The 24,498-nt window shown below is 43.1% G+C and overlaps 1 protein-coding gene and 1 pseudogene across 2 annotated transcripts; one reads left to right on the forward strand and one right to left on the reverse strand.

Moving 5' to 3' along the window:
* Positions 1–273: 273 nt before the first annotated feature.
* tmf1 (TATA element modulatory factor 1) lies at positions 274–23,829 on the reverse strand. Its single transcript, XM_083770423.1, has 17 exons — positions 23,286–23,829; positions 21,370–22,814; positions 20,956–21,059; positions 19,834–19,960; positions 19,216–19,321; positions 15,410–15,552; positions 14,398–14,564; positions 12,855–13,011; positions 11,625–11,717; positions 9,349–9,505; positions 8,628–8,820; positions 5,710–5,779; positions 5,503–5,595; positions 3,700–3,822; positions 2,540–2,698; positions 2,054–2,179; positions 274–1,335 (listed from the first exon to the last, which is right to left on the reverse strand). Exons 1-17 carry the CDS (start codon positions 23,419–23,421, stop codon positions 1,195–1,197), a joined length of 3,540 nt encoding a protein of 1,179 aa, XP_083626549.1. The 5' UTR covers positions 23,422–23,829; the 3' UTR covers positions 274–1,194.
* On the forward strand, positions 4,328–5,126 carry LOC310862489 (annotated as a pseudogene). Its single transcript has one exon. The product of its transcript is annotated as an uncharacterized misc_RNA (transcript).
* Positions 23,830–24,498: the final 669 nt, after the last annotated feature.

Genomic DNA, 24,498 nt, shown 5'->3' on the forward strand with positions numbered 1-24,498 from the left:
CCAAAGACTGATTCCTTTTTTTCTTTACAGGTCTGCAATTTACACCTTTGAGAATTAAAGCAGTACAACTTGAAGGAAAAATACCTTTTGTCTATGGTCCTACCTGTATCACCAAAGATCATCCATCCAAGAGCCACTACTAACCAATTCCTGCAGCGCTTCCATTTCTATTTTGAAAGAGTTTCTTCTTTGAACACAAATACTTGCCCGCCCCAACCAGAATACTGAATTAAAATGACATGAACAGAAAAGATTATATACTTCAGCACCCAGATAAATGTTTATTCATTTACATATTTATACATAGATAGCATAGCTTAATATGCTAAAGATATTTCTTTCCTCTGTTTTTGTTAAGGAGCTGAACAAATTATAACTGTACAATAATTATTGTTGTTATACACCTTGAACCATATTCCAATTATATTTCAATCTATTCAACTGAAAATGAAACCCCTTTAGTGCAAACTAAATCCTGTTCATTTATGATAGTCAGAAGACTCTACACAGCACTGTGAATCTGATCATGAAAAAGCATTTGTAACATCGTATGAAGTTCCAAGGAGTTGACAGGTGTTGACAGAGTTGTGATTATCCTTCATAACGCCTTTGTAATCTGTAATATATATTATGCTATGCTGTTACCAAAATTACCACTATTCCCACATAAATAATATCATTGGATAATAAAACAATAAAAAAACTAAACAAAGCTAAAAATCTGGTAGCTACTCAAGACAGATCAACTTTACAGACATCTGTGGAAGTTGTAGGAGGAAAATAAAATCTCGTCTTTTACAGTGAATCTGCATAAAATGCTGCTGTATGTTCGGGAGCGTGTCAGTTTTTATTTTTAAAACCGGGAAAGCATCCGTGACATTTTATACTTTGGCTATAAAAATAGCAGATATACAAGCTCCATAGTGCCTCACTTCGTGTCACGCTATGAGTAGATCTGCCATTTTTGAAAATTCGTGAAAATGTGTACAGTGTCTACAGTGTATATATACACATTTTAAAGCCAACATGTTTAACTCAAATCTTTGCTTCTGGAGGTCCATGGAACAAAATATTTGCCGATGGCGGTTCACGGCCAAATACATTACCAACTTGACATGAAAGAGTTTGCGATCCACTGATATACTGTTAGCAACATATGTTTTTTCCTTAGAATCGGCCTACGGTTAAGCCAGTCTATTTCTGGTTCTTGAGCAGTTCATCAATCTGGAGTCTGTACATGTTCTTGACATCTTCCAGGTCCAGCCTCAGTTCCTCTGCCTCCTCTGCCTTCTCTCCATACATCTGAAGGATGGTGTTGTGCCTCTGCTCCAGATCCTGAAACAAATACCAGTAATACAAAGTTAATTAATCACACACACCCACAATACATTTGCAGACAGTGAGCTGGTAGGTGGAATTTGGTGGGTGTACACACACACACACACACACATTCTAAATGTAGATACCTGATGTTTATGAGTTCTGATGTACTACACTAGATGAGCATATGAATTCCAAAGCTAAGCTCGGACATTGACAGGTGAACATTGAGGCTCTTTTGTTGCAAAAATGTAATCTTGTGCAAAAAGTGCCATGGTGAAATAAAGTGACACAAGAGTGGACGTCACGTTTCGGTCCTCAGACCATCATCAACAGGGTTAGGTTGCTACGGTTAGGCATGAAACTGGAGAAAAATATGCCGATCTAAAAGCTCACAACACGGAGGCTTTTAGCATGGCTATTTTAGAAAATGCTTGAAAGTACCATAAGTTCTGAGTTATCAGAAGTTACTCAGGCTTAGTGCTACCGCCTGAGCAGGGCCCAAACTAGGTTCTGAAAACCTTATGTGATACGGAGCCGTAGCATATAATCCAGAACCTGTATATTATGTTAGATGGCATGACACGGTGCACTTCAAATCAAATGTATTTATAGAGCCCAATTAAAAACAACTTTCTTTGTACCAAAAGTGCTGTACAGAACAGAACATCTCTTCAGTACAACAGTTGTCACCGAAAAGAACAGCTACTAGTTAGTAGCCAACTGCTCTTACTTTGAGTAGATCCTTCAGTCTAGGGATGTCGTCAACCTTTTCCTCCATGTCATCATTCTCATTGGTGAGTCGGACAACCTCCTCAGCCATGACCGAGCGACTCCTCTCCAGACTGGAGATCTCCAGCTAGTAAACATGACATTGAGGGCATAACAGTAGCACTTTAAGGTATATGCTCACAGCTGTACAGGTACATGGTGCAGAACCTTGAATGTAAAGACGTCATAATGGTGTTGTAATAAGAATGACGATGAGTTCAACAACTTTGTAGCATTTTTCGGGGCAATAATGAAACAAATACAAAAATGAATTAAAACATTAATTAAAACCAGAATTACTAAGGAATGACATTTGGTAGCATGATATAGTAAGGGTGATTTATACTAGTTGTGTGCTGATATTACACACTGAAAATAGCCAATCTACAAGTTCATAACGTATCGCAGTGCAACACATCAGTATCCGGTCTGTGGAGTGAACTGCTACCTGGAGCTGTGCTATCTCTCCTTCTCTCCCTTTGAGCTGAGACTGCAGGTTCTCTAGGATGCTGGAGCCTCCAGACAGCCTGGCAGCTTCGTACAGGTTGGTGCCACTCATGGACATGGACATAGAGGCCATGGACATAGAGTGGTCCAGAGGGTCGTCCTAAAACAGCACAAAATCACACAAACAACTTCAAAAGGATTATTATGCAAATGCTGGTCCGTTGCATTACCTCTGCCAAGTTTGACCGGGGTTATGTTTTCACACTGTTCCATTTGTTAGTTTAGCAAAATAACTGAAGAATGGAAGGAATGGCCAGATTTTAATGGAGCTTGGAGAAGCACGTCTTATCACACTGCCCTGAGGGGTGAGTCTCACTAGCATATCATGACAATTGCATGGAATAAAGCTAAAGTAAAATCTTCTTCGTCTTTTTACTAAACCGTTATTGTATTTTTAGAAAAGTGTCCTGTGGACACTGACAGGTGGTGAAAATTAGCACTTGTGCTAACACACTGTAAGCAATGCATCTACAAGTTGTACAATTTGTGCAGTGGGCAATGTGATTATGATGTGATGTCCATATAAAATAATTAAACATAAAATCTCATTACTGAAAATGTAATGATGTTATCATTGGTATTATCATTTATTTTTCAAATGTTGCTGCCAAGCTGTTATACATTACAGCCAACCAGTTGGGGGGGAAAAATCACAGATTAAGGCCTTACACTTTTAGTTTTATTACATTTCTGAGACCATTGATGTTTATGGAAGATGCTTCTAAACATGTATTCCATTGCTAATGTCATGTGACCACTTCAAATACTCTTTCATCTTAAAATAACTAATAACCGAAAATAGCAGATCTTCAATCTCGCAACACGTCGCACTACGGCGTGTCGTGAGCTTGTTGATTGGCTATTTTCAGTGTGCAACATGCTGAAGACATGCTAGGTTGCATCTATGGAATCCAAATGACTGAAATCAGTCGTAGTGACTGAGATAATCCATGCAATTGCTTAGTGTTGGCGGAGGTATGCACTCTGCTGAGCGCAGTTCTGTTACGTTTTTAGATTTGATTGATCGGAAGCGGGTTCCAGTGTATTTGCTCCTATTATACTGTAATATGCACATTAAGTGACTGAAGACCAGCTGTTCACCTGAGATAGCACAGAGGTGTGCAGACCGCCGTTGTCCGGCCCACTGATGGAGCTGGAGCGTGACAGTGAGGGGGTGGTGGAGGTGGCGGGCTCGCCCATGGAGAGCACCATGGCCTTCCTCTCCTGATGGTCAAGCACAGCACAGCCACACACACACGTCAACATTAACTACAGTACTACACGACAGCTATTTCGTCTTAGTCTAGTGTCTACAAGTGTTCGTGTGGCACAGTGGACTTCACCATCCAATCAGCTTGGGAAAAGGAATGGGGAGTCCAAGGAGGTCCCAAACAAACACGACCATGACCTGACGAAGATGTGACCGATAGATCGAAACGTTGTCAACTTTTTTACTTGCACCCTGTAAATAAATGAAGGGCTTAAACTGTCCGAGTTGCTCCAGTGCCTTCCTTCCTCCGTCCCCTGATGAAGGCTTAACCGCCGAAACGTTGGATTCATTTTTGTCTTACCTGCTGTCCTAATAAAATATTGGCACTCTGGCTATTGGCGTGTGCGGCCACCTTCTTGTTTTTTCAAGATCTCCTCTACAGTTTTCTCCCGTGTGCCGGCACCGCTACAAGGACTTTGGTGTGCGTATAGCTTCTTTGTACACAGTATTTGAAAGAAGATGTCCACACAGCAGCAGCAGGAAAAGGGCTATGACCCCAGGGACACCATTTTAAAATGTGTCAATAGACCAGATGATTTGGATCCACTACCCCTGGAGGATGGCGACATGCGTCTCAGAGCAGAGATGTCCTGCGGTCATGCTGTTACACCAGAGTCTCTCACAGGATGGTGTCTCAGCTTACTGGACCAGGGCCAGTACAAATTCAAGTGCCCTGCATTAAAGGATGGCACTCTGTAGAAGTGTGACGAGGTGTGGTCCTATCAAGAGGTGCGTAAACTTGCAGTGCTGACTGCCAAGGAGATGGAGTACTTCGAAGAAATCCTAGCTCACTTGGCAGCCACAGAATACTGGGAATTTAAAACATGTCCAGGATGCGACTCCTATGTGGAGAGAGGACCTCACCAACCTAAATGTCCAGTGCACCGTCTGCGTAGCAAAACAAAAGAGTTCTGCTGGCAGTGTCTGAAGCCGTGGAAACGCTCCGACCGTTGCGGCAACAGAGGCTGCATAAATCACGACCTGGAAATGCTAAAGAGCTGCAAGACCACCTCGCTTCCTCAGGTGGAGGGAGTCGATGCCTGTCCCTCCATCCGGGCCTGCCCCACCTGCGGCCAGAGAGTGGAGCATGACAAGACGGGGGTGTAAGAGCATTATCTGTCCTCGCTGTCAGATCGAGTTCTGCTTTGTGTCTCTGAAACTCACTCCTGAGTGCTTGAAGACAAGCTCATATTTCACACATTGCAGTGCCGGCATAGCTTGTAGACAAACATCTATACCTGTATGGCGTAAAAACTAGGAAGTGTCATTTGTCTGCCCTGAGGAAGGTCTGAGAAGCGACCGAAACGTCGACCAAATAAGAGCAACATTTTGGCAAGTATCCGACAGTGTGCAGGACCTTTTTTGATACGCTTTTTTAATATAAGCTCTATTCCCCTTTGTATATGTGCTATGTGCCTGTAGATGCAGACAGACAGACAGACATGGATAATAAGATGTGGTCTATGTAGAAAACATGTAGCTCAAAACAACACCAGTGCAGTAAGTAGCTAGAGGATATACATTAATACAGTAAGTATACAGTAAGTAGCTAGAGGATATACATTAATACAGTAAGTATACAGTAAGTATACAGTAAGTAGCTAGAGGATATACATTAATACATCATGTATTACCCTTTCCTTGAGGGCTTCTTGTGCCAAGTAGCATTTCTTCTTCTCTTGCTCCACCTTCATCTTCTCCATCTCCAGCTGATTGGTCAGCAGCAGCTGGTGGGCGGAGCAAACAGAGGCAGACATGAAGCAGTTGTTCTGCACAGGGTCAGGGAAGTTAAATAAGTACTAGTAGGGCGTCAGAGCAGAGGGGAAAGGAAAACACGCTACCTTCTCTTTCTTTGCATCTTCAGTTGCTCGACTGTGTTCCCCGCGCAGGTTTTCCAACTCAACGTGTTCCCTAAAAGGACAATTACAGCAATGATTAAAAAAAAACAATAATAATAATAAAAAAAATGACAGGAGCTGAGACTGTGGGGGAGGGGGGGGGGGGAATGAAACAAGTTAATAACCTTCAGGAAACGTGTTTCAGATAAATAAAGAAAAACAAATCACATATTTTCAGAATCATTAAACATTTATTAAATGTTAATGGAAACAAGACCGCTGGTGCATATACCTTTAGAAATAAGTGTACTCTGTTTTTACATGTGTTTAATAAACTATTCAATCAAAGAGTAAGATTAGCCGGATATTATAACATGCAGTGACTATTGTAAACAAAATGGGGGGGGGAAATGTTTTAAGAAAATAATCTACGAGCTAGCCAGGAGTCGAACCTAGAATCTTCTGATCCGTAGTCAGACGCGTTATCCATTGCGCCACTAGCCCGCCTGCTGCAGTGCTGTGCTCTGACAAAGAAAAAGGCTGAGGCACGGGGCCTAGTGGTGCCATGCACCACTGCTGTCACTAGAGGGGAGTGATGTTCCCCCTTTCATTCTCTCTCTGTCATTCCTTTCTCTAGTCTCCTTATACATTGTCATTTATTATATTATATCTACAAATAAATGTATTTATTAAAAGCCTGCTGTGCTGTGTCAATGAGTTGTAACTCAGCATTTCACATCTAACACTAAATACAATAGTAATCTGCTGCTTGTCCATCTTTATGTGTTGCAGTTCCAATGATATTGCAATGTCCACAATTGCAATACAATGAACTAACTTGAATCAGTTGTACAATGCAGAATTATATCCATCATTATATCCATCCTCCTTTATACCACATGGTAACAGTAAGCCCTTTAATTTGCGTTCTAGTTTCTAACCAGATAACATGATAGTAATAACATAGTAATAGTAATGTAGTGGATTACTACATAGCAATGTAGTGGATCTTTGATAGACAGTCAGAAACACGAGCTGAGAAAAGAATCTACGAGCTAGCCAGGAGTCGAACCTAGAATCTTCTGATCCGTAGTCAGACGCGTTATCCATTGCGCCACTAGCCCGCCTGCTGCAGTGGACCTCTCAGACAGCACACAAAGCTAAGCCAACTGCCACGCTGTATTACTGCTTCCCATGTGGGGGGAGGGGTCGTTCTGTGAGGCCTTTCAGCACCACCCCACCCCCTCTTCCTCCACAAGACAACTGGTTTGTCTGTTTCAGACTAGAGGCTTTTAGACCACTCTACTGTACAGCACTAACATTGCCAGGAATGCCAGGGAAGGTCTGGGAATTGTAAATAAATATACATTTACACAATCACCTCTAGCAATTCAATTCAGCAAGAAGAAAAGGCAACCCTTTTTTTTTACCTTATTTCTAAGGAGTATACACATCCCACATTTGAGGTACAATGGTACAACAATGGTATAATACAATACAATCAATAATTTTTGTTTTAAATGAGAAACATCAGTGTCGTTAGTTACAGAGAGGTGAGAAGTTATTACCCTGCTATACATATCAATGGAAGCCCCATTGCCTGCATCTGTCACACGAGACACACATTCCACAACGGGTTATTTTTTGCTGCAACAAGACTGAACAGCATCTCCCTGGTGGTCTAGTGGTTAGGATTCGGCGCTCTCACCGCCGCGGCCCGGGTTCGATTCCCGGTCAGGGAACGATTCTTTTATAAAAGCTACAAATGTCTTTAAATCCCTTGAATTCAGACACAGATGAGCATGTTTACATGAAAAGAACAAGATAAACCGCCTATGAGACCACTGAAAACAATCATTATTGTAATTCTGGTGAAAACCGGGACAATTTCGTAGTGCATGTTGAAAACCGGGACATATAAGTGTTTGAGATATTTGCCAGGGCTCGGAACACAGAGCTTGAAACTGGGATGTCTGGTTATGTCACATGTTATGTTATGTCCATATGTGGGCATAAAAGGGACACAGACATAATGTGGGTGGGGCATTCATTTCCAACTTGCATCATTCCAAGCAGGCAAGTGCCCAACGGGCAGCGCTGTAGAGGCTCCAACGCATCATATCTGGGTGGGGCATGCATTTCCAACGTGCATCGTTCCATGTAGGCCAAAATTTATAATATTTGAATGCTAAAAATGTGCCATTCGAAAGTAGCTTTTATCATTTATGAATTCTATTTTATATTTTATTTTACCCTTTTGTTTAATGTATTGAATAACGAATCTACCGCTGTTGAATCGGCCCGGCCGCTCCTTGCCTTCCAGCCATAGAGTTATAGCTCCGCTACCGCTCCTCACTCTATCAAGTGGAATAGCTGGGCGTGAGATCAGACAGAAATGTACTGTAATTCTGCAAACTGTTAATAAATCCTTCAATCAAAATGAAATATTATTTTTGTGCCTTGTGCCAACCATGTGTGTTAAAATAATAGCTTTGGCGTTTGGATGGGGGGCCATCTAGTGGATAAAACATGCATAACAAACTTAAAAGATATTATGTATATAGAGGGGTTTTTCAGTAGGCTATAATGGGCTAAAAGTAATGAAAATTAATTTTCGAATATTAAAAATAATAAAGCAATGAAATTCGAATGGGATTACAGAGGTAAACTGACAGCCCTAGTGCCCACCGGGTACCACTGTAGAGGCCCCACAGGCACCGCTCTAGTATGTATACATTATTTCTTTATTTAACACGTTTCATTCTCTCTTTCTTCTCTCACTCTACCCTCTCTCTTCTCACAGAATACTACAAAATGATAAAAGAGTGTGCAGGGTAAATTATTTTCCCCACTTCTTTACACCTGTAAAAACCTGTGATGTGACAATTAAGCCGATTCCGACTGCACATATAATTTGTTACCTGCTGCCCTCGTCCTCCAGTTTCTCCCTCTTCTGCTTCTCGGCGTCCAGCTGTGCCAGGACGCGGCCCTTCTCCTGACGCAGCAGGGAGTTCTGGGAGTCCAGAGAGGCCAGCTGGGCATTGGCGGTGAGCAGCTCGTCGGTGGCGGAGCGCTCCTTCTCCACGGCCACGGCCAGCTGAGCCTGGGCGTCCGCTGACGAGGGGAGATGCACACAGGGAACCATGTTTTACACTCAAACATTTACATGTCAAGGACCCCGAAATTTATGTCAGGAACCCCATCGTGCAAGATTTCGTGTCGTTAAAAGTATTTCAAAAATATCCCACAATAAAAAGAAAGTAAGATTGTTTTTTCTAGAAGCTCACAAAGCATCAAATTGCTTTTTTTCAAATAGCAAATTTAGCCACAGAATCAATGGATTAGGGTAACATATTTATAAATGCGGACCTGAAAAAGGTGTGGGGTTCTGTGGTCCTTGAGGGTGTTGCATGAAAATCAGTTAAACCACCATTAACCCAAATATATTCCAAAATAGCCCAAATGTGACGTGTAGACGACTAACCCTAACCCAATATTTATTAAATCATCTTTTATGGGTTGATCTGTTGTCCCGACAAAATATTTTCAGATGGGGAACTGTGGCCAAATACGTACATAGCAACTTGGGGTCCCTTACATGCTTGAGAGACACACTCGCTCCACTGAGACTCTTGCTCTCACCTAGCCTATCAGAGATGCAATTCTCCAGCTTCTCCCAGGATGCCGTCTGGCCTCCCAGCGAGGCCTGCAGGTTCTCGATCTGCCGGAGAAGAGGTCGCGTTGCAGAGGTAACGCTTTGACTCAACTCCTGGTTCCTGGTTTCCGCCTCCTGCAGTCGCTGTGGAGGGCACGACAATTTAGGTTTTGGTTATAAATGTATAATTTTTTTTTTAGAGAATCCGAGCACCAATACCAGAATGGAGGCTGTATTGTGAACTTGTTGGAGTCAAGTTAAATAACAGCAACATCTGTTTTTCAGAAAATTGTTGGGATTTACATTTGGCATTTGTAGAATCCGATTCCTGCCTCAGGTCCTAAATAGGTCTTAAATGGATGGTGTCAGGGCATTTCATATTTGCTTGGCAGAGCAGGGCTCGACGCTTAGCATTTTTCCAAGTAGCACGTGTGCGCCTAAGTTGAAAAATCTAGTAGCACACTAATTATTTTAGGAGCACGATGAAAAGTTATCAAATAATGTGTAGCCCCTCCTATATACAGCTTTAGTCCCCACAGACACGTCTCAATATTTGCCATTGACAATGAACGGAGAAATTAGGTCAAAATTCCGCTAAATATGACGTAAATTAAATCATGATGTATGATGATAAGAGTGCCCCTCACTTCACACAGGTGTGATTTTTCTTTAATAAAGTGATATGAGGTAGGGGCAGGCAATATGACAAAATATTATATCACAATATCTTTTCAGAAATGATCACAATATTGATATTCATCTGGATATCATATTTTCTTATATAATCAATTTGTTTTTATACTGATACTGACTATTAGTTTGGTATGCAGATATAGATAGATAGTCAATTCATTTTATGAATGGATGGACAGACAGACAGACTATCCGTTTTTATCTTGCTGATCTATCATGTGAGTGTGACATTTAGTGCAGAGGCTATTCGATGGTGAATTAGTAATGTAACATTCTCCTTGGCTTTGACTGCTTCAGTTCAGACAGAACATCGGACATATAGGCTACACCTCGGCGTGGTGGAAGGAGAAGGTGGGGGGATCTTTGCCTTTTTTATGTTGCTCGTTATGCAGGCCAGTGAGGCCACTGACTAGCTCTGGTCCATAGCTCTAGTCTAATGCGTTGCATTTAGAGTTATGGACCTGAGCTAGCCACTGACTAATATATCCAGCCAGGTCAGTCATTCGTATTGCGCTGCACACACGCTTTTAGCGAGGTGCTAAGCAATCCGTCCACTCCATGTGTGTGCGCACGTGCACTCTTTACGTGCGCGGCTGCACGCTGTTTCACCCACGTTTAGTTAAAAGTTATATCAAGTGATGTTTTAACATTACAAACTTTCTAAATAACTTTAGTATTCAACGTGTCGGGGTCCTAGCAACTCCTTCTGTCTTCTGCGCTACCATGCTATTCTGATGCGTTCGCTCCGCTGCTGACAGGGAAGAGAAGAGAAGAGAACTGAGCAGCAACACAGGGAGGGGCGAGGCGGTGGGAGTAAAGGGACAGATCTTAAAATGAACACCGCATTGAGCTTCGACACGTTGTTAGCTTGTAGCTCTGCTCTTTTTGGCGAACGACACTGCCGTTCAGAAATATATATAAATTTATTTAATATTATTTCATATAAATGTAGGTATAGAACCGCGACTATAGAATGTGCACTTGCTGTAGACAGAGACTTGTCTTTATCACGATTGAATGGTCAAATCCTGTAGTCGCACCTGTGCTACAAATTGAATTTTACAACTCGCACGGTGATATTTTTTGTCGCAAATGCGAGTACCTAGTCGCACTGTCGAGCCCTGTGGCAGAGTAGTAGAATGTTTGCTGTAGGTTTGGGTGGTACCAGGTAGTGTGTAGTGGCTGTAGGTTTGGGTGGTACCAGATAGTGTGTAGTGGCTCTCTGTTTGGGTGGTACCAGGTAGTGTGTAGTGGCTGTAGGTTTGGGTGGTACCAGGTAGTGTGTAGTGGCTGTAGGTTTGGGTGGTACCAGGTAGTGTGTAGTGGCTGTAGGTTTGGGTGGTACCAGCCCAGGTAGTGTGTAGTGGCTGTAGGTTTGGGTGGTACCAGCCCAGGTAGTGTGTAGTGGCTGTAGGTTTGGGTGGTACCCGCCCAGGTAGTGTGTAGTGGCTGTATGTTTGGGTGGTACCAGGTAGTGTGTAGTGGCTGTATGTTTGGGTGGTACCAGGTAGTGTGTAGTGGCTGTATGTTTGGGTGGTACCAGGTAGTGTGTAGTGGCTCTCTGCCTTACCTGTTGCAGCTCACCGATCTCGTCTCTCAGGTAATCCTCCTTCCTGCCCGTCTGGCCCTCTGCCCGCTGCAGGGCCAGCCTCAGGTCAGCCACCTAGTCAGGGGAGTTGGAGAGACCATAATCGTTATAGTTTATGGCGTTTTTTTTGTTTTTAAAGAACGAAAAAACTATCACTATAATCATAACGCAGAGATTTTAATTTATCGTAAAAGTGTCCTTCATGCACCAACTGGACCCGTGGCTCTGTGCTTGGACCGCATCTTTCTGTCTACACCAAATCTCTCCACCAAAAAGAGCAGATCTATGTTTCGACACTATTTTTGCCGAATGCCCCCCCCCCCCCCCCACAGTATGGTCGCTGGGGTGCAAGCGATTGAATTTTTGATATCGACACATAATATAACTTTAATCCAGGAAGTACACATAAATGGTAAATTGTGCATTTACAGGTATATAGCGCGTTTATCCAAAGCGCTTTAGATTGTGCATTACATTCTCCCATTCACACACACACATTCATACACTGATGGCAGAGGAAATCACCAATCTGCACATCGGGAGCAATTAGGGGTTCAGTGTCTTGCTCAAAGACACTTCGACACTTAACTCTAGAGGGGTTTGGGAACCTCACGTTCCCATCCGGCCACTCAACTGGCCAGTGGCCACTCTACCCCGAGACAGTGCCGTCCAATAAAGTGTAATAAAACCCAAATATACGGTAACTTTAATCAAGGATATACACAAAGTGTAATGAAACACCTATTGTCAATGTGAACCTGAAAAAAGAAAGTGAATAACAAAAGTGGCATTTTTGAAAGTTAAAAGCATATTAACGCAAATATAATGTTTAATCGCAATTATATTGGCCACGATAATTGTGACATGAAATTGCATCAGGCACAAACATTTTAACCCATTCTGAACGGGCATCATGTTATGCTTTAGCTATTTAAAAATAGCAGATCTACAAGCTCATATCGCGCCACCGAGTGGCGCGATACGAGCTTGTAGGTCTGCTATTTTTGAAAAATCGAAGACACTTTTAGAATCTGATCTCAGGTCAGAATGGGTTAATAATGAAACTGTCAGGATGTAATAGACATTTTTAGAATCTGATCTCAGGTCAGAATGGGTTAAGGCAAATACATAGCATTTTGGGGGTCCTTGACACGAAAACGTAAATAATGTACGGAACACTGGGATTGCAGAGAATGAGCCACTGACTGTTACCTGGTTAGCCAGAGCCTCCTGCTGCAGACGGGCCTCCTCCTGGGCTTTCTCCAGGGCCACGCTCAGCAGCTCCTTGGCCTGGGTCTCCCTGCTGAGACACTTCTCCTGGGCTTCACTGGCCCTGCTGGCGTTGGCCTTGTGGAGCTCTGCCAGCTCCCTGGGGGGACAGAGGATGTGTAGAACATCGTGACTTTGTGAATTTTAAAGTGAACATTAACTCAAAGATTTGCTTCTGGGGGGTCCCTGGAACAAAATATTTTGAGCTTGGGGGTCCGCGGCCAAATATGTATAATTTTCATGTCATGTTCTTGACATGAAAAGGTTTTGAGCACCACTACACAGCAACATAGGTTTTTCAGTTTTTTTATAAAACTGATTTAGAAGGCATTTGTAGAATGGGCCTCAGGTCTTAATGGATTAGGAAGTGTTAAAACCATACACATAGCTATTGAAAACTTATGTCACCTGACTACAATGCTATACTGTACTTTACCCAGGGACCACGTTAGAGTTGTTGACAGGGGTCTTTCATTGTTCTGGAAACTCGACACTAATTGGCTTGCAGCTCCTCGCGTGCACGTGTTTCTTTATGTTAGGATACATTGTGCGCATAATGCAATGTGATACATTGAACAGGTGCCACTTTCAGAGCACATTATAATGAGATCTTCAATCTGACAGAGTTCATTGGGATTGATGATAATCCTCCATCCATGTACAGTAAGAGTAGCCGGTGTCGCCTGCAGGCCATATGAACTCATCCTGGTACCCGAGTCTGACTCTTTGTTCTCTTAAGGAGTTTATTCTCCAAACTCTTCCATAAGGCCTCACAGTTTAACTATCTCACAGTTTTAACTATGCAGAGGTCTACTATTGAGTACTTAGTAGTGGTGGTGAAATTATTAATTGATTACAAGAAAATGTCAGAGATTAAATGATGTAAACAGCTCTAATATGTGCCATTTACAACTTCACGAAAAATGGAACGCTCATCTTTGTTCCATCAAGATGGAAAGTTGTGTTTGTGACTGCTGGGTAAACATGAAGCAATTTTAAGATGTCGGTTTGAGTTCAGTTAGTTAAGTTCTAATGAGCATTCATCAAATAATCATAAAATCTCTTGACAGAAGATTATTTGCTCATGAAAACATTTGTTATTTATACTCCATCGCATGGCGGTGTCACTTGCCGATAAGAACAGATATTCAAACAAGCAACATGTCGCAATTGAAGATCTGAATAGGTTACTGCTAGCTTGGAGATCTGTTCTCATCAGCAAGTGACGCCGTGGTGTAATGGAGTGTTAATGATCTCTAGTAATAATAATAATAATAATATATACGATTTATATAGCGCTTTTCTAGGTACCCAAAGTCGCTTTACAGAAAGAAATACAGACATATTTATTAGAAAACGAATTAAAAGGTTTAAAAGGTTAAAAACTAGGAATAAAAATCAAAAGAGGGGCAAACAAGAAGGGTGTGTGTGTGTGCGTGTGTGTGTATGTGTGTGGGGGGGGTTATGTAGGGAAAGCCAGTAGTACTTGTAAGAGCTGTCCAGAGCAGCCTGGAGGCTCCTGTTGTTCTCCTGCAGCTCCTCAGCGTCACTCTGCAGCCTGCTGAGCTCCTTCTCCTGACGCTCCACCACACCGTTCAGCTTCTTGATGTTCTCCCTGTGTTGCTTCTCCACCTCCTCCTTCCCGTCCAGCACCTATACACAAACACAAACGCACGCACGCACACACATGCAGAAACACTTTAGTCATGGCCACTGTGCATAATGTTATCTGTACATACTGCGCCTACAGTTTGACTGGTTTAAACGCGTAACCCACATTTTAATCAACCCCCCTTCACTGCCGAGATTGTTGCATTACCTTTAGAGCATACGCTGAATTATTTGGGCTTTTAATCCGCGAAAATCCAGCGGAAAAAGGTTTCTCGGTTTGTTATGATTCGATCGTACCATCCACCATCTTGGTGCACCCGGAAGACGCACACAAGACCCGTCTCCATGAGGCGTTGTACCCCATTCATTTGCATTGGCCTTAATTTCCCAGAAGCCCTAGCAGCCCACAGCATGTGACGATTTCCGGTTTCGTCATCAAAACGAAAATCATCTAGTCTCTATCTCCGTGGCGAAGACGGAGTTTCTTTTTATTTATTACAATACGGCGGATTAAACACATAAAACAAAAGGCGGGTATGTCGTATATAGCAACGACAGTAACCTGGAGTAAACCATTCCTGGCAGTAAAACTGTTTTAATGCAAATATTATACCTATGTTGTGCTCACTGGCCTAACTGATTGTGTGATGAGTAAGTAGGATGAGGAACGAAGACCACAACTCGCACAACCAACATTGTCTAAAATGCAAAAACAAAAATCACACCTGTGACCTGTGTGAATTGTGGAATTGTAATTGTTATACTGTATTGAACTCCTGTACAGACAGACACTCGTGCAGAAAGACCTTGTAGATCGACCATTTTCGCCATTTGTCATACGACACAGTACAGTACATAGGGGCTGAAGTGGGTCAAACATCACCGACCTGCTGCAGATGTTTCAGCTCCTCATCCTGTTCCTTGAGCTTCTTGCTCTGTTTGATGATCCTGCCGTCGCAGTCCTTCTCCTTCACACGCAGCTTCTTGATGATGTTGGAGTGCTGCAGCTGCTGCTTAGACAGCTTCTCACCTGCAACACATACATACTGAAAATGAGATGCTGCATCTCAAGGGGCTGTCCCTGAAATACATGGATCTCAGACACTGAAGCATGAAAGGCCCCGTTGTACTTGAAGTGCCCGCGTAGGCGTGCCAGCGGACAGCGGGCGCGACATGATTGTTGTGATTATGCAAAATGCTGTCTCCGCCGGCGCCGACGTGCACATGTTCAAAAGCAAGAATCGAATGACCTAAAGTTCGTCCAGACAACTGAAGGACTTGTGCCATGGCAAGACAGCGTTGTAACAATATAACTTTGTTGCAGTTGGGCAGAAACCTCTCCATATTCTAACGTTTTGTGTTTTCTCGTAGATCAATGCCATACGACGTCATCATACTACACTACTACAGGGTCACACAAAAGCATCAAAAATAGCTTGTCGATCTGCTACTTTTATTATTTTTTAATTTGAATCCTGAAAAGTAAGACAAACGATTTTATGTTATCGTTGTAAAAATAGACAAATATGATGTTCAAAGCCTTCTCTGTATGTTAAGTAGGGGAGAGCCGCCAAGGATGTAACATTTTGCACGTTTCATTTTTTTACTCAGAGATCCGTTTATCTACACATGTAATATTTTCAGGCAACGGACCTACACATGTCTGCTACGATAAACCACTTCAAGTTATTTTTTTTAATAAAACAGGTCGGGAGTTATTAAACCGAACGTGGACGCTGTTCCAGTGTTACAATTGCTGCGCATGTCGGATTAATTGTAACGGCATGCATGATAAATGTAACAACGCTAAAAAACATCATTAAACATATCGTTTTCAGCTTAAAGCAATTATATTTCATTGAAGCAACTCCTTAGCATTGTTTTCATACCATGGATGTGATAAGAAAATGTATCAAAAAGAAGGGAAATATTAAATAGTATCGGGTGTACCAGTTTGGGCTTTTTTTTTTTTTTGGTCAGTTCAGTGGGGAAATACATTGATTAAACAAACGTTTGATTTATTGAGTTGTACAATGTTATACAACCCTACAATAATTTTAGAATACACTACACAATACAATACCATTTTAGAACATATAATATTGGCCAATATGTCAACTGTGTAAATATGACCTATAATGGTATTGAATGGAGCCGGCGTGTGTTACAATTGATCCACTTTTGCAAGTTTTCTTTGCCGTTGCTTACAGACCAGAATGAACGTGCATTCCGTCTAAACACGATGCAAACTTATGAAGAACATAAGCATGAAGACATCCATGTGGATTTTTATTCACCAACATCAAAGAAAAAAAATTGTAGCACACATACTCCAGGTGTAAAAAGTTTGCTTTTTGAGAAAAATCTGTTTTTCGCCAATAGCTCCCCGTGGGATGAAGGTAAACACTTCAAACTTCCTGGGCACGTAGAGTACGTTGCTGTACACATACTGACGCGATGGCGTCATGGTGGCGTTGACCAAGAGATAACGTCCATGTTACAACCGTGAAGCGTTACAACCTTGGCGGCTCTCCCCTATCATATTTTGCTTGTCAGTCAGACTATTGTGGATAGACCAGGAACAAGGACTGGCCCACTTCTCCATTTCTAGGTTAAATGTCAGCTGTAGTGTCTGTGTATTTAAGGCCTGTATCTACAGTAGGGTTCTAGTAAGGAATGTGATGTGATGAAAGAAAGTACAAAAGCTGTGCACAGAGAAGATGAGTTTGAGTACAGGCAGGTGTTTCCATTAATAATGTAATGCAAGTAGTCTCCTACTGACTAAGTATTCAATAATAAACATTTATGCTTTAAAATCCAATCAGGGTCTTCAAAAGATATTTGGGTCTTCTTTGTATGAGCCATGCTTTAACATAGTCAATGGACAAGAAATGAAGGACAGCATTATCAGAAGAAACTGCCATAGTTTCACTATATCTTACATCAATTATTTCTATGCATTCCTGTAATAGTCTGAGAAATGGGATCTCAGATTATGAATTCCTTCAGCAAAGCAAGATGTCCTTTTTATTCGGTTATGCTTGTGTACCGTTTAACAAAACAGCGAATGAACATCACTTAAATTTCAAATATTTGAAAAGTCCTTATATCAAGGACCCCCAAAATCATATACATTTGGCTGCGGACCCCATCTCAAAATCTTTCTGTGCCAGGGACCTCCAGAAGCAAAGATTAATTAGATTAAAAAATGTAAAAGATTTGCAAGGATTTAAAAAAATAGCAGATGTAAACCTTCTAATTTTGAATACCGTAGTCAAAGTATAAAATATGGTTCAAGTGGTTAAAGTTATTGTGATGATGGTACAGCAGGTAGTGACGGATCTCATCTCAATCTCTACTCAAACAAACAGCATGTACTTTATGGCCACCCATAAAGTACACACGGTGATAACATCTGGGACGCGTGTGCAAGCCCCCGCAGCCCGGACGTGACCTGGCGATGTCATATGCTGGGGCTCTGTGGAGGTGGCAAGTACAATTTGGACTTAAAAAAGCTGACAGCTACTGCAGATACTAACACAGAATTCAACTCTGAAAATGTCTATTTCTATGTATAAGATAATAATGAGTACGTAATATTGTCTGTCGGGTGGAAACCTCATTATGTAAAAAACTGTTACTTTTCAGGATTACATTTTTTTAAGCTAAAAATAACAGATCAGCAAGCTGATGGGCAGAAACCTCTTATCTCCATATTTGAATCGCTAATCTGTTTGATACTTTTCTGTGATGTTGTAGTATGATCAAGTAGGGCATTCATTTACGAACAACACAAAAAGGGAACATATTGAGATTCCCCATATATATAATAATATATATAATAGCTAAACACTGAAATGACAGCATCAAATTCTATTATTCTTTTGTATAATGCATACCCATTTAATATTCTCAATTTCTAATAAATTAAGAAAGCTCAAGAGGTTCCCCAAATTCATCAAAAGTTGCCAGCAGCTGGCTGCATTACGCAGACAAGCATGCACTGTTCACTGTTTGTTTTTTCATGACATCAGGGAGCTCATTAAATGCTACTTCTGTGATTCACTGCCTTGTTCACCGACTCAGCAAAAGATGATGTGACAAAATACAAGTTAAGAATTTAATTGGACAGTTTGCAGAACAGACAGCTGTAATGATAAAACGCAAAACTTCACAAGTTGACATTGCAGGGAATTTGCAAACATCTGACATCTCAACTCAACTCACAACTCAAACATTTGAGGCTACCACAGCACCAGACATCATGCGGCTCATTGATTTGCCTCATTTCCAGAGTCATTAACAACAAGGCCCATAAGGCCCATAACTCTGTAAGCGCTGCTGATATAATTTTCTATTCTTACTCTTCACTGAATGCACGCAGCCTTACCCCTTATCCCTAAACTCAAGTAGCCGAATCTTACAACATGTCGATGAAGATCGACTATTTGTACCGTTTTAAAAGGTTTTTCAAAATCGATGACACTATCTCGCAGGGACTTACCCCCAATCCAACCCTTGATGCCGAGTGCCAAGCAGGGAGGCACTGGGTCCCATTTGTTAGAGTCTTTGGTATGACCCGGCCGGGGATCGAACCCCGAGCTCCCATTCTCAGGGCAGACACTTAACCACAAGGACACCTACCTGTAGCTGGTCAATTGCAAGCATACATGCAGTATAATCTGAGCCTCACCTTCCTCCAGCAGGCCTCTGATCTGCTCCTCTTTCTCTCTGATGATCTCCATCGTCTCGTTGGAGTTCAGTCTAGTGGACAGCTCGTCTCGCATGCCCTTAATTTCCTGTGCAGGAGAAAGAGCAAGACGGCGTGGTCACAGACACCTTGCTTGTCTTATGTAGTGGTTAAAACATTAACACCAACTTGACATGTTTTGGATTTTGTTACTCAGACCTCGTAAAAAAAAAAAAGAGCAGACCTTTAGAGCAAAAGGTAGTTGGTGAATTACCTTAAGTCATTCAAACCAGGAAAGCATCTATGTAACTAACCACTTTAACCATTATTTTATACTTTGGCTATTCAATTATAGCAGATATATATACATGCTCATAGCATGTCACATGTTAAAATATCTTTATATTTTATGTCTAGAATTCGACTTTCTCACAATCAGCAAGCTATATATGCTTAGATTATTTTGATTTATATTAGAACAAATTTGCACCACAAAATGGAAGGCGGGGAGGAGAGGAGACGTCACATCCTTATTTTCAGAGCTGCCGTTCTCGACCAGACTGTATAGCGGAAGAATTTGAAAATTGGGGGAGGAATTGAGCCTGGCTCGCAAGACCATACCTTCTTAGCAATGTCCCTCTCCTTGCAGGCCAGCTGAGCCTTCCTCTCTGCTTCGGCAATGCGCTGGGTGAACTCCTCTTTCAGGGACTGGACGGTGGAGCTCTCCTCCTTCAGGCTGAGCACTTCACTGGAGAGATCACATTACACACACACACACACACACTTATTAGTCCAAGTTGTCCAACCGCTCAAACTGATGGCTCCGTTTCCAAAACAGTGGCTGGTCAGGACTAGTGATGCACGAGGTTATCGGTAGCATATCGTTACCGGCCAAAATTTCAATATCGTGCATCTCGTGTCGGGACACATATTTGGCTCGCAGACCATTTTTTATGGGTCGCGAGTCGCGACTCGCCAGTAAATACTAAATTATTTATTGTTTTCAACTTTTTGTTTCTATCTAATCCATTAATTAGATGGGGGGGAAAAGATAATAGCAGATCTACAAGCTCACAACACGTCGCATCCTGACATATCCCAACTTATAGATGAGCTATTTTCATTAGTTTGGGTCCCAGGGACACATCTCACTGCTAAAAAGCTAAAAGGTTTGGGAACCACTGCTCGCGTGTAGAACACTAATACTGTTTGACCTTTATCGCATATACACTCGCTCTCCCATTTCTGACTCATGTATGCATCTGTATGTTGCTGTTGTACAATGTTGTTCAATAAAGAGGTCAATCAATCAATCGATCAAAAACCTGTACAAATACTTTCAGTCAGCAATTACTTTTAGTGATAAGAGCTTAATTTCATCACTTTAAATATTTATTCTGAAAACAATTGTTAGAATACAATCTCGTTTATCAATAGACTCAAATAATGGAAAAATGTAGATAAGACAATTATCGGAAAATAAATTGTACGTACAGTATATCATTTAGATCAGATAAGGCAAAATCCTGTTTTATGTCATGTGAACTTGAACATGGAAAAGTGTAGCCCGGAGACTAAACCAAATATTTGGATACGGCGGTAGACTCAAACACAAATTATGGCTAACTAATAGAATGGTTGTTTGGTTGTTTACCCTACCATTCAGAAGCAGGTGTGTGTGTGTGTGTGTGTGTGTGTGTGTGTGTGTGTGTGTGTGTGTGTGTGTGTGTGTGTCTAACTCACTCTTTGAGGTTGTCACAATCTTCTTCCAGTTTGGCTTTATCTTTGCTGACTGTAAGCAGCTGTGACTCCCTCTTCTCAAGACGACTCGACAGCTCATCAATCACCTACACAAAGAGTCCAATATATTTATATTCACTGAAATGCTACAGTTCAAGTGTTTTGATTGATACCATCTAGCCTGGTAAACCATCCAGGCCGCGTGAATTCACATCATCATGCATGGGGGGCTTAATAAGGGTCTGCGCTCATGTCCCTGTGATTGACAGACATTGATTGGCTCTTCCACGTTTTGGTTTCTGCAAAACGCCCACCCAGTGATTGGAGCCAGACCGGTCTGGACTCTGCAGAAGACACATGATAATCCAGGCTAGATACTGCAGCTACACAAGGATACATACAATACACCTTTGTTACCTGTTGAAGCTCCAGAATCTGGCACGTGGACACACTTTTCATCTCTTCTGTGATTGGCTGTGTGAGGTCAGCACCGGGCAGTGTGACGTTGACCTCTGCTTCTTGCTCCAGCAGCTCTTCCAGCTGCTCACTGTTAACGGGAGTGGCGCTGCGCCCACTCTCCTCCATCTCATCCACCGATTGGTCCCTCATCGTTTCGTTGAGCGCCTCGTCCTCTTCCTCCTCCTTCTCCCTCACTGCTGCCTCCTCCTCCATCTCCTCCTCCTCATTCTGAACCTCAGCTGATGACTCCACCTCCGTAGGGGTGGAGCTGGCGGTGACGGACGCAAGCGTCCGACTCCCGGGGATGTCGTCGTCCGAGTTGACCTCACTGACACTCCGGCTGTCCAGCGACTGCACGCTGAATGAGTCAATGCGCTCGAAAGCGTCCGAGGAGGAGCCACAGCTCTCCGTGAGCTTGGGGTAGTCCTCCTGGCGGGGAAAATCGCCGCAGGTGGAGGCAGAGAGAAGCTGAAAGGAGCCCTGCATCAGGTGAAGGCTGCCCTTGCTGTCCCCCGACTCCTGCCTGGAGCTGGCCGAGCTCTCGCTCAGAACGCTTTCGTGGTCCAGCACCTCGATGTCGCTGGTGGTGGAGGTGCCTGAGGAGAAGGCGCTGACCGGAGGGGAGGGGGTGTCACTCTGCCGGTCCTCCGTCTTCGACTCTTTAGGCTCCAGGAGGACCTCCTTAGGGAGCGATGGTGCAGAGGGGTCAGACGGGGTGGAGCTCTCGGGTTCAGAGGTGACAGCAGGAGGTGCAGAGATTGACTCTGTAACATCCAGCAGAACCTGTTGTTCCGTGGAAGTCGGCGGTGCCAGTTCCATTTGCGAGTCCACAAAAAAGGCGTCCTCAGTAACGTCCGCTTCTACCCTGCTCGTATTGGTGGTTTCCCCGTCGAACTCACAAGGACCATCATCATCACTCGGAGATGAATCCAGAGACACAGGCTGGAGGAGAATGGTGTCTGGATGTGGCGATGAGGTTGGTGTGCTTGGTGTGGACTTAGTCTCATGCACCTGGTTCTCTGCAGCCTCCACCAAGTCCTCACCACTGGGATCCACGGGTCTTAGCGTTTGAGGTTCTGCGTCGTCGTTGACCACAGTCTCCCTGCTTCTCTTTCTCTTCCTTCTCTTCTTCTTCTTCTCCTCCTCCTCATCCTCTTGCAGCCGTCTGCCGGACTTAGCGGGAGCTACAGACACAACCTGGGTGTCGTTTTGCTTGACACCCTCGCCACCAGGAGGTAAGAAGGCACTGAAGAAGATCTCCGTCTCATCATCCACGACAGTGCGGGTGACAGGAGTGGTGATGGCCTCGGACGAAGGAGGAGGAACGTCAGGAGTCTCCTCTGACGGAGAGTCCCACTCTGTCGTCCCCCATCCTCCGCTTAACGGCAGCTTCACCGGCAAATCTGATTGAGGGGTGAACGAAATTATAAGATCATGTAAAACAACTCACTCTCATTTCGGATGATTACGTAACAAACCTAAGTAGCACTTGCCGTAGCCTTGACGACCTTGCAGGCTTATGCAAAGGCTAAAATGTAACTTAGATACCATGTTATGTAGACAGATGGCAGGTCATTGTAGACCTCAGATCTTCGTGTAGTGTGTATAGCTGCAATGTACAGATTGTTTTGTTTTTCTTCTTGATATTATACAGTTTAGACTGAGGATAGGTTCTTTGTTTACCCATGATCATAGATCACAATTTATATGCTTTTTATTAGAAAGTCGCTCTGGATTAAGAGTAGGCCTATCTGTTAAATGCCTAAATTATAATTGTGAATTGTAAACCCGATACTCCCTTCTAGCCCGGTGTTAGCCGTTACACAAACACCTAGCCAACATTTCACGGTACTAAGAAAGCCACTTTGACTTACCATCGTAGGGCATGACAACAGTGTCATTCCATTGGTCCTCCTCCTGGATGTCCAGGACTCTGTCGATGGACTTCTGAGCCGTTGTCAAAGCTTGCTTGGCGAAAGTGGACAGGTGGGACGCGTTGAACCAGCTCATCTTTGGACAGTTAGTTATCTAGCTAAACAACACGTCCAACGTTTGTCAATGAGGGTAAATTAACACACCCATTCTACCGTCGTACATTCAGTTTCCAGTTTGTGTGCACTGCAAGCTGCTGTCACAGCTAACTAGTAGTTAGCACAGCTTCAGACAACACTGAAAGACAAGAGTCAACACCACAGTACTAGTAGTAGCTAAATATCTGTTTGGCAGGGTCAGAATCTCCAACTAACTGCAAGTCACTCAGGTAGAACGACAGCTTTGCATTCCTAGTCCCCTGTCTAAGGTCGCCGCTTCGATCAAAGCGTGGCTATTTCCATAATTCGGAGTTTCTGTCGGCTTTTTCGCCTGGCCATCGTCGTTTGTTTTGGTCGCTCGGTCTCAACTTGTCTTGTTGTAGCACTACTAGCAGAGCGGCCGTGTTAGCTACATGCTACTTCCGTTCCACGTAGCACCGTGACGTCATTTAAAGATCCGGTCCTATAGTGTCATCAGTCAGTGAACAAATAAGCCGTACTTTCAAAAGTATATATAGATGTAGGCTTACAAGTGCTGCAAGCTTGTACATTGCCATGCAGAATTTCGGTGGGGAGTCGGGACACCTTGGTAAGTTGGTACTCAACCCAACCAAGGACCCCATGTTCCCAGGCCCCACTTTGAGAATCTAAAGTACACCAGTAAGATGCCTGAGGGCGAGAAGCGACCTCGCCCTTCACGCCCTAAAGGGCGAGGTCGCGTGCGCGCATCCGACCGCCTGACTGACAGCAGACTGCTGGGCGAGCACTGGTGCTTTGGCATGGGGGGTTAGATCAGCATATCCTCCGCCTGGGTGACAGCAGACTACTGGGCGAGCGCTGGCGCTTTGGCATGGGGGGTCAGATCAACATATGGAATGAATTCTGTACTGGCCATATATGGAGCATGTCTTGAGTGTACAGGGTTTGATGAGGTCAGATCAACATAATGGAATGTCAGAACAAGTTAGCTCCATATATGGAGATCTAACGGTGGCAGTGTCTTGAGTGTACAGGGTTTGATGAGGGCCCAGGTAGGGCCCATTTGAAAATAATTAGA

This window comes from Protomyctophum parallelum (assembly GCF_964188405.1).
Source record: "Protomyctophum parallelum genome assembly, chromosome: 8".
Taxonomy (NCBI): domain Eukaryota; kingdom Metazoa; phylum Chordata; class Actinopteri; order Myctophiformes; family Myctophidae; genus Protomyctophum; species Protomyctophum parallelum.